The sequence below is a fragment of the Macadamia integrifolia genome, chromosome 10 (genome assembly GCF_013358625.1).
Source record: "Macadamia integrifolia cultivar HAES 741 chromosome 10, SCU_Mint_v3, whole genome shotgun sequence".
In the NCBI taxonomy this organism is placed as follows: domain Eukaryota; kingdom Viridiplantae; phylum Streptophyta; class Magnoliopsida; order Proteales; family Proteaceae; genus Macadamia; species Macadamia integrifolia.
The window spans coordinates 23,275,711-23,291,859 of NC_056566.1; the positions used below are offsets into that span (position 1 = coordinate 23,275,711).

General features: G+C 36.9%; 3 protein-coding genes across 3 annotated transcripts in view; all 3 read left to right on the plus strand.

Moving 5' to 3' along the window:
- Positions 1-7,860, plus strand: part of LOC122092295 (disease resistance protein RPS2-like) — a 23,412-nt gene extending 15,552 nt beyond the window's left edge. The window contains exon 5 of the mRNA XM_042662617.1: positions 7,428-7,860. Coding sequence (XP_042518551.1) covers positions 7,428-7,860 — 433 coding nt within the window. The remainder of the gene's footprint in view (positions 1-7,427) is intronic.
- A 963-nt stretch (positions 7,861-8,823) lies between these two features.
- LOC122092296 (toll/interleukin-1 receptor-like protein) lies at positions 8,824-9,390 on the plus strand. The gene has a single exon (XM_042662618.1). It carries the CDS (start codon positions 8,824-8,826, stop codon positions 9,388-9,390), a length of 567 nt encoding a protein of 188 aa, XP_042518552.1.
- Positions 9,391-11,277: 1,887 nt separating this feature from the next.
- LOC122090535 (disease resistance protein RPS2-like) lies at positions 11,278-14,175 on the plus strand. The gene has a single exon (XM_042660168.1). The coding sequence runs from the start codon at positions 11,485-11,487 to the stop codon at positions 13,978-13,980; it is 2,496 nt and encodes an 831-aa protein (XP_042516102.1). The 5' UTR covers positions 11,278-11,484; the 3' UTR covers positions 13,981-14,175.
- The last annotated feature ends 1,974 nt before the right edge of the window (positions 14,176-16,149 follow it).

Here is a 16,149-nt window from a genome sequence, read left to right on the forward strand (position 1 = left end):
ATCATCTAAATGCACAATTAAATGACCTATCAATATCATAATGATATGCCATGCATGGTGGGGGATAGTACTCATAACTCATTTTACATAACTCAACTTTTTCTATCAGAAAATAAAATGTTACATTTTAGTAACCTACCCTAGAATCAATCCTCAGAACGAAAAAAAAAAAGTCTCATAAATCAACCAAAAACAAGATCGATCAAGAAATGTTAAGAAGCTCAACAGAAGAACAAGCACCTCTAACAGATGAAAATACAAGAAAATGAGCTATTTGAACCCAACGGCAACTTTGGCCAGGAAATGAGCTACATATTTTTTATTTATTTATTTTTTTTTTTTGCTAACGATGGGTATTCAGGCCTTCGGCCTGACTAATCCTGTGAGCCCATACTGACCCCATAATCTCATGGATCGAGTCATACCATTTTATCTCAAGCCCACTATGTAAAAAGTCAACTTAAAAAATATGGTTACTTTGAAAGAAAACCAATTAAAACACATTTGGAAATTGAATGTCATTTTCATAAAAATCTGGGTGAACCAATTTTACAAAAGAAATATTCTCAAATCATTGGTTCAGTTTCATATCTAATGAACTATACTAGACCTAACATAGCCTTAACAGTTGGAAAATTGAGTCAACAAATTCCTTGCAACCCATTGATAATCCTAGTGTACTTGTTCTTTTTAACTCAAAAAAATTGGAATATCTCCCAGATTCCTTGTCATGTTTGGTGAATCTTCGGGTGCTTAGGTTAAAATTTTGTGAAAGATTAAGAGCATTGCCTGCACTGGGAATGCTCCGACAGCTCCAACCAAGTTTTAGACTTAAAACGTTGTAGTCATGAGTTAGATCTGCAACGCATGGGGAGTTTGAGTAATTCAAGATACTTGGATGTGGAATGTAGCAGAGTTTCAATTACAATGGGGGTAATTTCTCGTTTGCACAAATTGGAGGAATTGAAATTGTTTGGAACGGATAAAATAAAATGGAGGGTGAGTGGTGCTGATGATGATAATGGGCTGGATTTTTTTAAGACCCCAGCCCAATCAGCCCAATCCTAAGGTTTCTTAACTCAACCCAAGCCCAGCCCTGATGGACCCTGATTGGGTTGGGCTTAGCACAACTCAGCCCAGCCCAGTACTATTGGTTACTCTGTTGCTTGATTTCGATGCATTATATAGGCCAAAGACTGAGCTTTTCGTATATATGTAGATTGTGGAAAACAAGAGACTTTTTGCTGACCTTTTTCTGTAAGTACCAATTTATAATTATTAACATATTTATATTATTATGTACTTAATATCTCGGGTTGGGTTGTGTCGGGTTGAGACCTCAACCTAAGGGTGTCAATCGGTTCGGTTCTAATTATTCGGTTAGGTTCCAAATGATGGTAAGGTGGACCATAACCGAACCAAGAACCGACTCAGTTCCATATTTAGATACTCAAGCCTATTCAATTCAGCTCGGTTCCAATTCAGTTCTAACATGCAATTTTAATTCAGTTTTGTACTTCGGTTTTAATTCGGTTATGAAAACGGTTCCATTTTTGAACCATGACTATGATGGACCAAAGGCCATAATGGGCTCAAGTAATAGGCCTTATGGCCATTGCTAACTCCAAAATTGTCTTAGCATGTAAATATGTGCTGATAAATTGAAAAAAACACTTACCACCTAAAAAAAAAGAGAAGGAACTTGAAAAAAACACTCTTGAATTTTCAAAATTGAATATTGAAAAAATTCCACTTGAGTCTTAACGATATTACTATATTAGGGTTTTTTCCTTTTTTTGGTTTTAAGACAATTCAATTCGGTTTCAGTCCGAACCGATGGTTCAAACACCTGAAACCAAAATCGAATCAAACCGAGGAGCATACTCATATACTCAAACCGAATTTGAACCTAATTAATTCGGTTCGGTTCAGCTTGGTTAATTTGACTTAATATCGATTTCGGTTCCGGTTCCCAATTGACACCCTTACCTCAATCCAGGCCCAGCCCAACTTGGTCCGAGCCTGAAATTCTCAACCCTAGCCCGTGCCTTGTTCAGGCTCAAGGCGAGTATGGGCAAATTTGGGCTGACATACGTTTTTTGACACCCCTACAAAGGAACATTACCTAACCATTATCATCTCCATGCTTTTCTAACCTGCCTTGAGTATCTTTTCTCACATATGAAACCTTCCCTGGTCATTAGTCATTATTACAATCAACATGTAGAAAATATCAGGTTCCTTTGAGTTGGAATCAGGTTCTCATATGAGAATTATTCTCATACAATATTTGCTACATACTTGAAATCCACTCAATATAAAAGCCTATTGTAAGAAGAGAGGGATTGAGTAGATTCCATGTGTGGATCAAGAACTATACGAGAATGATTCTCGTATGAGGACCTGTTCTGGACTCTCCAATTTTTTAAGGTACACAATATCATACTGTCTTTTGTGCTTACCAATTACAAAACCAGAATCATCAAATTTTTATTTTTTATTTTTAACAAAAAAATAAAAAATACCTCAGAAGCCTCATCAATAAGGTTTGAGAACACGATATCGAGAATGAGATCGATCAAGGCTGATATCAATTCATTATGATCTGAATCGATTTGGATCCAAAAGAAATACCTCTAGATTCAACTTAAAAACCAATTTTTATTTTTATTTTTATTGTTTAACCCTTCGTCCATATTGATTCATTGATACAATATCAATCAAGAATTGAGATCGATCATGGCCAATATCAATTCAATATAATCTAATTCTATCTGGATTCTAAAGAAATACCTCTAATCTCAACTTGAAAACCAATTTTTTTTTACTTTTTTACCCTTCGTCCATATTGATTCATTGATACAATATCAATCAAGAATTAAAATCCATCAAGGCCGATACCAATCCAATCCAATTCCTCAAACCATGTTAATTTGTTAAATAAATATAAAAATAAAATAACATAAATAAATGAAAAAGAAAAAGATACATTCTTCAAGAAATCATCCGGAAAAGAGGAAACTTCAAAATATCAAGTGTGAGTAGATTAAAGCCCATTTAAAATTAGCATGGGCACCGGTGTAATCAGTGGGTGTTCAAGAAGGTAGGCTTTTCCCCTCGCCTACTTTGAAGGAGGAATATCTTCGTTCCACGTCTCACTTGGCCCAAGTCTATTAAAGATACCACAACTAGGGGTATTAACTATAGGCCGGACCAACAGGATGAATCGAGTCCGATCGTTTAAAACCTGAACCGATCCGGCCCAATTAATAAACACAGCCCAACATGTTTATTAATGGATAGTTTCCAGTGCAAGGGTGTTACCTGATGGGCGCCAAATTTTAATCATCCAATTAATAGCCTGACTCTGTCCAACATATTTATAGCCGGCTTAAAGCTCGTTTAGAACCTGTTTACTAAGCCCAACATGTATGAAGACCATTTAAAGCCCAATTATAGTCCGTCTAGAGTCCGACTATAACCTGTTTAGAGATAAATTTGTCATTAGCACATTTAAAACCCGACCAAATCTCGTTTAACTCGATTAGTGTTAGCCTGATTAAATACCCACACCTGATTGACCGTTTATAAATGGGACCGTGCCTAGCATATGAAGATCGATTACTTAAACAGGTTAATCATTGTATAAGATCCTAAAATGAAAAATCAACCCGACCGATTGACACTCCTTAACCTCAACATCTAGAAAAGACCAATTGCCAATGAAGACCAGCATTTTAAAACATTGGATTGGGGATTAAATCAGTCTTCACCGATCCCAAGATACCCTACTATCAACCCTCAAATCTGAAGACTAAATGATTTTAGGTTTTTTTTTAATTTTTTTTTACATAATTCGGCCAAAATCAAGATCGAACACGATTTATCATAATCCGAATCGGCTGATTCTCTATTCTTTATGGCTAATGCATTTCATACTTTCACTTGGTAACTAAGGTTGGAATGGCCTTTCGCATTGTTGGTCTCAATTATATATACATTACTTTTAAATATTTCTCATGATATTACCTTTAACTCAAATTCAATTTACGGATCCCGAAATTGAGCTATAAATTGACGTATTTGCTGAAAAATATTTCTAAAGTGATGACTCATAACTCTAACTGAACTTATAACACTTCGAGAGTGTGTTGATTATGTTGACAACAATAAACAACACCATAACATAGTTACATTGCTCAATAACACTTTGACCATATATGGTGTATGAATTTAGAATTGGTGTTGGATGATATTCAATGATATGTATTAAAAACATATAATGAGAAATGGGATGTATAGGCATTAATGTTAGATATTGTAGTTGTTTTGAACACTTGATGCACATATTCATATAATAATTTCTTAATTTATATGAGTATACCATTGTTTTTTTAGTCCCGTTTGTTTGAAATTTACACATTTAAAACTCGTACCATCCGTTTTTTGATTTTTACCGTACTCTGTTTTTTTTTTTACCGTTTTTTTGACTGTATCATTCGAAAATTTTTATTGTTTAAAACCCGTACTGTCCATTTCCCTTTTTTTGCTGTTCCCGTTTTTGCTAACAATGGATGTGATATGAAATGGAGGGTGAGTGTTGGTGAAGATGAAAAATGAGATATTAGTAGAAATGGTGGGTCTACTACTAGTGACAATGACTCATCCATGTCAATATGATTAATCTCCTTTAGGATATGATCATCGTTTGTCCTTCTTTCACTTGCTTTTTTATTAGGTATCATAAGTCGGTCCCTTGGTAGCCGTTCCGCTATGGAGTTATGTGTACACTGTCACATGGAGACTCTCTTTTGAAAATGAGATCACTACCGGTTTGTTGAAGAGGGAAAGATCACTCCTAAATGCAGTCGTGATCTTATATACGATACCATCAGACGTGACGAACGCCAGCTTGACTCTAGTAGGGAACCTTTAGGGCCTGGAGTTTTTCCACCAGGCGAGACAAGCTATCTTTAACTAATTTCCTTTGAAGATATCATAATTTGTGATTGGTTCAAACCTCTGGCCAAGAACAAAGAATTGGAGCTGAAGAGTCAAAGCAAGATGCTCTGCAAGCATTCAATGAATCCCAAAATCCACACTACTTAACAATTGAAGATTGCCTTGACTTGAGTTCTGTGCGAACTGTTGCTGGTAATGTAAAAACTAAATTAAGAAAGTGTAAAGACTTGGTGGAGGTGGTGTTGGATGAAGCGGATGAGGTCTACCACCACCACCAAAATTCCTCTACTAGTCTATACCTAAGTGGATTGCCAAAATTGGAAAGAATATGTGCTGGTCTTCCTCTTGCACCACTAAATTGCTTTGCTCAACTACGGTGGATAAGGAAATGACATTAATGCAATAGCTTGAAGATGGTCCTCACCAAGGGAATGCCACGCCTGTTCAACCACAACTTGGAGAGGATTGAAGTTCATGGTTGTGATAGAATGGAAGTAATAATTGAAGAAGAAGCAGAGGAGGATGTTGGGAAGGAGTCATCTTACCCTTCCCAAAACTGAACACTTTATGGCTAGAAGACCTACTAGTACGTGTCCGGATTAGGCCGGGTTCTCGTGAGTCCTTTTTGCCTATACATGTAAGCCACCAAAAACTACTATTGGGATTACCTACAATGCTGCTGCTGCTGCTGCTCTCTCTCTTCCAATTTAAATTCTTCTTACCTCTCTTCTCGGCTTAAATGTCATACGTAATTTTTCTTTATTTATAAAAAAAAAACTATTTTATTTTTTTATTTAAATTATTATTTCTTATTGTAATTAAATGATTCCAACAATACTTATACAAAATGCTCTCTTCTAATGTCAGTACTAATCCAATACGATACTGATTTGATCCAATCTGAGACCGATCAATTGAATCGGTACTAAAATCTTAAGTCCAAAATACCCTTCTGATAACTTTATAGGTGGAGGAATCTTGTTTTCTTCTTTAACCTACCCAAAAAAAAAAATCTTATTTCTTTTAATCACAATGGTCCATTCATCATAGGCTTCATATGAAAGGGAGAAGATATCAGAAAGGTATTTTTGACTTGTACTAAAACACTATAGGGATGGTGAAAATTGAGAGAGAGAGAGAGAGAGAGAGAGAGAGAGAGAGAGAGAGAGAGAGTGAACTAAAGGAAAAAAAAAAAAAGGAAAGAGATAAGGGAGTGGGCAAAAATTAATTTTTATTGATTTGGGATTAGTATCAGCTGTTTTGTAGGATTGAAATAAAGCTATATTGTAGGATTAATAATAAACGAATGTTAAATTATAATTAAAATGAAAATGAAAAAAAAAAATTGATAAACCATGAGGAGAGAGAGGAAATGTGGAAAAGATAGGTAATCAATTAAATAAATTACGAAAGATAATAAGTGGATTACACACATCCACTTCTTAGTTGTACGAGAATTGGGAGAGACATCTCATTGCACTCTTCTTCTAGTTCTTTTTTGTTTTTTGTTTTTTTTTTTTTTTTGAGCATTTTTCAAAGTCAACTTAAGGAAAGCCTTGCGTTTCATTATTCTCTTTCTTGAAAATGTTTTTGAATTAGATCCTTGATTAGTGGTGAAAATCTCTCTTCCCAAGGGGATAGATCATTGCCATCTTCATCCCAAAACCCCCATGACCTATACTCATAAAAAGCCTTTCCCTGTGCTTTTGCCCTTGAAGAATAATATTAAGTTATTTTTTGCCTCTCTATACAATATCTGAGGAAGCGAATGGAAGGGAAGCAATTAGGCTAGACTTTCAAGAATGTGGTTTTAGTTCTTGTATGAGAACCTTTCCATCTCTGCGGATAAGCTCTGTACAAGAATAGTTCTTGTACAAGGACTTGTTCCGCTCTCGAATTTCAAGGAAGTAGATTCTGACTATCATGTCACCCTGCTTTGAGCATGTCATATAATTTGTTTTAGAAAAGAAAAAATTTCCAAGAAGGGAACAAAAAGAAGACCCAAATGAGGCCCAAATACAAATCCAATTTTGAAACCAATAAATCATCGATGACGATGATGATGACCGGTGTCTTGCCACCACTTTTTCTTATATTACTTTTCAACACTCTTTCAAAGAATGTAATAAGGTTGCTGATCAGTTTGCTTCTCATGGTATCAACAACCACATGTCTATTGTGTGGGACATTAGTCCGCCCCCCTTTTGTTTCTCAGCTGCTCTTTGCCGATTTGAGTAGTAGTACTCAAGTCCGTTTTGTAAACACGACTTATTTTGGTAATTTATGTTAGGTTCTTCTTCGACCAGAAAAAAAAAAAGGAGTTGGGAGAACTTGGAAGTTGGAAACAAAAGATTGATGGCTGCTGCCTCGTCCACTGTTGTACCGTCGTCGTCGTCGTCGTCTTCTTCTTCTTCATTCTCATCTTCCTCCTCTCGTTGGACTTACGATGTGTTTTTGAGTTTCAGAGGAAAAGACACACGGAATAACTTCATACGTGACCTCTATAATGCTCTGGTCAAGAAAAGGATCGAAACATTCATGGATGATGAGAAACTGAAAATAGGAGATTTGATCTCTGAAGCGCTCAAAAAGGCAATCAATGAATCAAAGTTCGCCATTATCATATTCTCGAGGAACTATGCTAATTCTAGGTGGTGCCTAGAAGAACTCGCCTTGATTATGGAAGTATGGGAAAAGCATCATTGCCAAAAGGTTTTCCCAGTTTTCTTCAGGGGTGTCGATCCATTGGACTTGCAGCACCAGAAGGGGAGCTTTAGAGAACCTTTTGGAGAGCACGAAAAGCGCTTCGGCCGAGAGATGGTGGAAAGGTGGAGATCAGCCTTGAGAGCTGTTACTCAACTCTCTGGGTTTGGATGGATCTTAAGAGATTTTGGGTAATTTCCTCCTCTCATTGAACCACATTTTTTTTTTTTTTTTTTTTCTGAGCTTAGCTGATTTAAGAGTATTTTTGTTAAAAATGCCATTAGACAAATCGAATTATGAGAATCTAGAACCATGGTAGAGTGTATAAGAAATGATTGGCAAAATGATCAGAGTAGCATAGGCATGTATAGAGACTTTAATCCTCTGAGGTGAATGGTAGTGAGGATTCAATGGCTACGAAAACTTGACATGCACCTCTAGTCGTTAGATCTTCATTGCTGCTCATTGTCTCCAGCATAGAATTTTGTTGCATGTAAAGGTTGACATTCTACATTTCAAAAAAAAAAAAAAAAACTAGCATTATACGTACATGGCAGACAGAATTAATTGATTTTATAATTCTATATGACACATGGCACATTACGGAATTAAATAGGTTTCCTTTCATCTTTTCACAACTCACAAAATACATGGCAGATAGGCACACGGCACCCAACATGGCTCAAGGAGAGTAATGAATTAAATTTTGTTTTTTCCTTCTCAAAATCAAATGCTAGCTCGGGGTAGAGAATCAAATAATTAATTAACCATTGATTGGACTCACTATGGTCTATTGATGTATTTTCTGATCGACCTCCACTAATTGTGCATTAAAAAAATAAAATAAGTGATTACTTTTTCAAAAGTAATAAAGATATAATTTTTTTTATCTAATATCCTACTTAGCACCGCGCCACTGGTCAATGCCCAATCTATTGGGCACAAATGGAGCCAATGGCCACCTAGTCCTCCTATACACACCCAACCACTCATACATGCAAATAAGTAAGTTAAGGCGTTAAGCTAGTGTTTGTTATAGGGAGGGAATTAAAAAAATAGAAAGACGAAGGGAAGAACAGGTCATCCGTATTGAATTTGGATTCTACCAAAAATAATAATAATAATAAATAAATATGTATCTGGGTTACCTCTACACTAATGGCTTTGAGGGACCAATCCTTGGGCTGTTGGAAATACTTTACCTTCATCTGCTTCACTTTGATGGCAACTCACACTGTCATCAAATCCTCTTTCGCCTCTGGATGGAATTACGATGTAATATTGAGTTACGAAGAAGAAGAAGAAACAGGAAACAATTTCGCAAGTAACCTCTATGCTTTGTTGGAGAGGGCCAACATCAAAGTATTCAAGAACGATGCAGAGATCTCAAAAAGAGGAGACCAGATCTCTCCAGTGCTCATGAAAGGAATCAATGAATCAAGATGTGCTATTATCTTATTCTCGAGGAACTATGCTTCTTCAACACAATGTCTTGAAGAACTTTCCTTGATAATGGAATGCAGGGAAAAGCTTGGCCAAAAGGTCTTTCCTGTTTTCCTCATGGGTGTGGAAGGATCAGACGTACGGCGTCAAAAAGGAAGCTTTGGGAAGCCTTTTGGCCAGCACCAAGAGTGCTTCGAGCCAGAGGTGTTGAAAAGGTGGAGGTCAGCTCTGGAAATAGCAGGGGAACTCCGTGGATGGAACTTGAAAGACAAACACGGGTAATTCACATCCTAAATTTCAATTTCATGTGTTTGAATCTTTTAATGGTTTTAGATGATAAAGATTTAAAATATTATTTTATTTTATTAAAATGTATGTTGGAGAGGTTTGTCCCTCCAAGAGGTGTCACTATTGGAAAGTGATATATCATTATATGACCAGCTAATAAGAGATGAACACATGACAGTAAGAAGTTGAACAACAAACCAACATATCATCCATGGTCAGCCTCCTGACTACCGACCACGCTTGACCATGCACTACATTAGGGGTGCCAATCCCAAGCCTGCATGGGTTGGACTGATTGGGCCTGATTATTTAAAGATTAGCCCGGCACGCATTGATTATTAAATGTGTCAAGCTCAGGCCCTGCCCATTTACAAATAGGTAGTACATGATGTAAGGGGTAAGACCAACGGATGCCCAACTGGCCCGGCCTAGCACTTTTAGCCCAACCGTTTATATGTATATTTTGTTTTTTTGGATAGAATAGGGTATATATTGATATTTTTATCAAATTTCTAATGTAATTAAACAAAATATCTTTTTTTAAATTGTTGATCATGTAATAAAATATATTAGAATTTCTTAAATCTAAAAGAAGTAAAGACTGTTTAAGACTCTTTTAAGGCTTTTTTGGTACATTAACCCATTTAATGCCCGATTATAGTTCAATTAGGAAGAGCCTGGTTAAAGTCCGGAGCCCGACTAAGCCCGGCACAAGACCAACCGAGACCAACTCATTCCTTAAATAGGTAGGTCACGGTGCAAGGGTATAATAGATCCGCCAAGCCCAACTAAGCCCAAACAATTGACACCCCTACACTACACCGACTACATACATCTCTAGGTGGTTAATTTTATATGGCACATCTCCCCTACCACCTACCACACGTGATCGTCTCAAACAACCACATCCAAACTACATAACTAGGGATAAGTATTACCCCCTACCTTTCTGCCAATATGCCTTAGCCATGTGATTCATCCTTCCTTTCTAATACACATTAGCCATGTGGTTCATCCTCGTAGTCCATGTGTGAACTTAAATATCATCGCCTCACTTAAATATAACTGTTTCTAGACCTAACCTTGACTACTAAACTCAACCATGGTAGGGCTAATGATTATTAGATCTCCTAGAGTAATCATGGTTGAGTTAACTGTTGAAGAGATCTGCCAGCTCAATCACGAAAATGATTTACCCACCAATGGAACTAAGGTCCAGGTCAGCATAGGAAAGGACGAGCTAGCCAATGAAGGAGGACCCCTCAAGCAATTTATAAGGGTAAGGAAAAAGGCGAAAGGTAAGATATGGAGAACACTCAAACCTTTACCAGATTTCCCTACTCTCTTGATAGGAATACTGACTTGAGTGTCAGAATCTCCTTCCCAGAGTTCATCTTCGGGCCAGTTTTCTTATCTGTCATTTGCAGATCTTGATTCTTGACTAGACTAAAATTTGCATCAATAGAAAGCATGTTTGAATGATCAACAGAAATGTCCTATGGAAGAGATATGGCTTTTGGGAATCCCCATTGGAAGTGTCCTTACTCTCCTATATAAAGAGAGAATCCCTACTTCCATTAGTTTTCTTGGTTTTCTAAATTATCATTTTTTTTTTCTGTACTCTTGGGCCTAGCTTTCACACTCTATATTAATCAAAAGGTTGCGAACAACACTTTGATTCCGGAGTTTGTTTTATCTTGGGGTTAAAAGGGTTAAAATAAGGAGTCAAGAAATCCGATTATACTGAAATAAGGAGACGTATCAAACCGTTTTTAACTGCAAATTGGATCGAGTGCTGAGACTCTAGTTTAACCGCCCTGTTTGTCTTGAGCAGATCATGGATCTGGTGGTTTTATAATTTTTTTTTTGTATTGTCTTTAACTTTTGCTTTGTAAATTGTCTGATTTTATATGCCATATTTCGTTTCTTTCTCATTATTATAAGGGCTTCCATTGCAGGGATGAAAAGAGGTTGATTAAGAAGATAGTGAAAGACGTCTCCAATGCGCTGTATGAGATCCCTTCTCCAAAGCCCGTGATAGTGATCCCAACCGAGCCAATAATCGAGAACCAGCCATCAACTCAACGCATGATGCAACAGATTCTTGATTGCATAAGTGACCCTAATCCACGTTTTGGCATCATTGGAGTGTCTGGTATGGGGGGAGTGGGTAAAACCACTCTGGTTAGAGAAGTAAACAATTACTTGGAAAATGATTTGGCTAGAGGAGTTAAGATACCTTTTGAAACTGTGGTAATGGTCACCGTGTCAGCTACTCCCAACATAACAAGTATCCAAAACAGCATCGGTGAGCGCCTGGGATTACCAAAGAATAGTGGGGCTCATGCATTGTTTGAAGCCCTAAGGAAGAAGAAATTTCTTCTAATTTTGGATGATGTGTGGTGCAAATTAAAGTTTGTGGATGTTGGAATCCCTCACTCAGCTCGAAGCAACAAAGGGAGCAAGATCCTTGTGATCAGCCGGAGTAAAGATGTTTGCACTGATATGGGTGCTAGAAAAACAATAAAAGTGCAGCCATTAACAGAAGCTGAATCATGGGAGCTTTTTGTTGAAGTAGCTGGTGAACATGTTGCTTCCAATGGCATAAAGTGCTTTGCTGAAAAATTGGTTGGGAGCTGTAAGGGTCTCCCTCTTGCAATTGTCACTGTTGGTCACGCAATGGCAAATCGATGTGGAGTTGGGGAGTGGGCAAATGCCGTAAGGGAAATGGAACTATCAGCCACAAATCTTCGAGGTATGATAGATGAAGTATTCATTCCTTTAAAATTCAGTTTTGATAGACTGGATGATGATATGCTTAGGAGTTTATTTCTTTATTGTGCTTGCTTCCCTGAAGACTATAACATAAAAGAAGAAATGATATTAGATTATTGCGTCGGAGAGGGATTTATAGATAGATTAGGTAGTCTCACAGCTACTGGGGATAAAGGTCAGGCTCTATTAGGAAGCTTGAAAATTGCTTGTATGTTAGAAGATGGAGAGGAGAAAGATAGCGTGAGGATGCATGATGTGATGCGGGAGCTTGCACTTTGGATTACATCTTCAGTGTCTGATAGTAGTCCCAAGTTCTCGATAAGGGCAAGTGAAACTTTTAAAGAGGCACCGCAGGCTCATGAGTGGGTAGATGCAACAAGGATTTCACTAATGGATACCCAAATAAGGGAGTTGCCAGAGTTGGGAGAGAAGTGCCAAAAACTAACCACTTTGCTACTCAGGGAGAATAAGAACCTCACTGTTATTCCCCCAACAAATTTCTTGCAATACATGGATCATCTTAGTCTACTTGATCTTTCTAACACAGAGAAACTGGAATATCTCCCAGATTCCTTGTCATGTTTGGTGAATCTTAAGGTGCTTAGGTTACAGTGGTGTCAAAGTTTGAGAGAATTGCCAGCACTGGGAAAGCTTCGACAGCTCCAAGTTTTAGACTTGAGAAATTGTTGCCATGAATTAGACTTGCAAAGCATGGGAGGTATGAGTAATTTAAGATACTTGGATGTGTCATATTCTCCAGTTTCAATTCCAGTGGGGGTAATTTCTCGATTGCACAAATTGGAGGACTTGAGATTGTGTGGAGCATATAACATAAAATGGAGGGTTAGTGGTGCCAATGATGAAAAATGGAATGGGATGGGTGAGTGCTCCCCTATTGATGTGGAAGAGTTGTCCCACTTGACCTATTTAACTTCTCTTTTTATTTCCTTTGAAGATATCATTGTCTCTGATTGGTTCAAACCTTTGGCCAAGAAGATTCAAGTATTGTGGCTGAAACGTTGCACAATTGTAAAACAAGATGCTCTACAAGCCCTCAATGAATCCCAAAATCCAAGGAACTTAAAAATTCAGAATTGCTCAGGTGTGACAAGTTTGCCCACTCGTGTTGGAGGTAAAGTTTTAATACAAAATTGTGAGGATTTGGAGGTGGTGTTGGATGGAGCGAAGGAGGATTCCTTTGAGTGGTTATATCTAGGAAGATTGCCAAAATTGAAAAGGATATGTGGTAGTACTCTTGTACCACTAAATTGCTTTGCTCAACTATCGACAATATACATTGAGGAATGCAATAGTTTGAAGATGGTCTTCACCAAGGGAATGCCACGCCTCTTCAACAACTTGAAGGAAATTATAGTTCAGAAATGTGAGAGAATGGAAGTAATAATTGAAGAAGCAGATGAAGATGATCAGGAAGAAGAAAAAGCAGTTGTCATCTCGCCCTTCCCAAGATTGACACAATTATGGGTAATTGACTTACCAGCACTAACTGACCTGTGCACCAATCACATCTTGCATTGCCCCTTTATAGATTGTGTGAATGTTGAAAACTGTGAGAGGTTAAAGAAGGATCCTCTCAACATACGAAACACAGACGGTTTACTCGTCATCGAAGAGGGTAAAAAGTCTTGGACAAAAGGCAGTAAGGTCATGGAAGAGGAAATTCAAGCTGCTTCTATCTGTGCTCTCACCTCTCCTAAGCAGAGACATCTCATTGCACTCCGCTTCCTCCTACTTTTACTTTTATATTTTGTTTTCTTCTTCCCTATCCATGTTAGTTGCATGAATTAGGGTTTGCTTCCCATGCGTATAGCTAGTGGCAATAGCATGTATACTTGAGGTTCGTTGCTTACCACATGACTTTTGTCATTGGTGTGAGTATGCTGGAGGTTTTTCCGGCTTTATCTGTCAAGCATGATGTTTTTCATTTTTTTAATGATCATTTTGATGTTAGTTGTAGCTACAGCTCTTTGTTTAATCCCTTGGTATGAATGACCCTGTCCATGGTATCTGAGTTAATTGGGTCAGTTTTCATTCATTGATTTTGGGTATTATGTATTCAAACCTTGTATTTATCGTATAGGTCACTTTAAAAAATAAATAAATAAAGTTTCTTTCTGGGTTTACCTCTGCAATTCGCTGAGAGCTCTTCTCTCTTTTTCATTTCGAAAAATCAATCGTGCAGCGGATTGGTTAGCCAACTTTGTATGTGAATTTACTATAAATTCAGTTTTCTATGATGATAATGATCTTTCATCTAATATTAGTTACATCATTCGGGAAGATAAAGCGGGATTACCAATCTTTAGAATGTAATATTTCCTCTTTTGCATATTTTTCTTTTGGGTTTTGCAAGCGTCAGAGTGATTTGTATCTCATGGGTTGGAGTAAAGCGGGCTATGCCCCCCCCTTTGTTTCTTCATTATTTTGTTTCTTTTATTTAATAAAATTTTAGGGGCTTCCCCGGGTCCCAATAATATTTGGGTAAAAAAAATAAGTATTGATATCAGCCGATACTAATACGAAATCATCAATATGGCCATTCCGATACAAATACTTGAAAGCATGCGGATAACTAAATCTATGGTGCCCCCACCTCACATTTTTTTTTCTGGTGCAACTCTCACTTCACTCCATCTCTCTACTTTATTTCATATTGGGAGATTTTTTTTCCTTTAATCACATAATTTATTTTTATTTATTTATTTTTTTTTTTAGTTTTTTCCTTTATGTCTGCGTAATTACATTATTGAGTGATTTTGAGTCGCCAAGTCTCAAAATCTCGGTGGAAGTAAGCTTTGTAATCTTGATTCATGGATTGAGATTGGGATATATATATATATATATATATATATGCTCCTACATGTGCTAAGTGTGGGGATGAAAATTATGCAATCTTATACCAAGAATGTTATCACAAATCACAAATTACTCTCAAGTTATTTGTGATTCGTGGCATCATTTATGTTGATTTTTACGCTACCTTAAATGAGCATGAAAATCAAAAGTAAATAAGTAACTTCAATATGTTTTACACTTTTCCAATAAAAAAACCCCAAATCCTATCATCTCTCTGGCTCGAAGCTCAAAGCTGAAGGTGAAACTTGAAACCTATTTTCTCATTATATAATCTATTTTATAAATAATAACCAAATGAATACTATTTGTGATCCATAATTTATTGTCAGAAATAATTTATAAAATATATTTAATAAATACAAATAGAAACCATACCAAAGAGAACCTTAATAACCTTGCCTTGTAGTGGATTCGTATCAGAGTCATCAAAACCATTACCAATCCATCCATCCGCATTCGCTACTACTGATCCTATATTACAAACCAGGTCTGGCAGAGACATCTCATCGCACCATGGTAGAATTATAAAGCGCTTCAAGCAGCTCATTCTTGGAACCTTCATGAAAATAAATAAATAAATAAAACAAAACAAAACAAAAAATATGATCTTTTTTTAAGCAAATGCACCGGCGATTAGGTAGAACCATGTTGTCTTCTTCACTGATCTTTTCTTATCTTTCAATGAAATGACTCGCCGATCAGGTCTGAGGGATACTAAATGTGAGAAAATTAGGGTCATTGGGACGAATATTTAGAAATGCTACTTGAATTTGTATTGAATTTTGGTTGGCGTCTGGAGTACAGGGTTTGTCATTATATTCTGTAGTGACATATTGTAGTTTCTACCATTACTTATACTTCATTAGAAACTCAAATTTTCTGCGATGAGTGGGGAGTGGTAGTGAATATTCAACAGTTGGGAGGCCTTGGCATGCATCCCAACTAATGAATCCTCACTGTCTCCCACAAAGAATTTTTGTGTCACAGATGATGCTCAATTTGATCTTCAACGGTACAAATCCGGGCTAGTGTCCTATGTAAATTCCTTTTTGAATTTAGAGCCTACCAACATCGGAAATATATAAATTAATTTTAATTTAT

Bases quoted from the DNA above. Each gene is read 5' to 3' on its own strand.
- LOC122092296 (XM_042662618.1), top strand. From the start codon at position 8,824: ATGGCTTTGAGGGACCAATCCTTGGGCTGTTGGAAATACTTTACCTTC.
- LOC122090535 (XM_042660168.1), top strand. From the start codon at position 11,485: ATGATGCAACAGATTCTTGATTGCATAAGTGACCCTAATCCACGTTTT.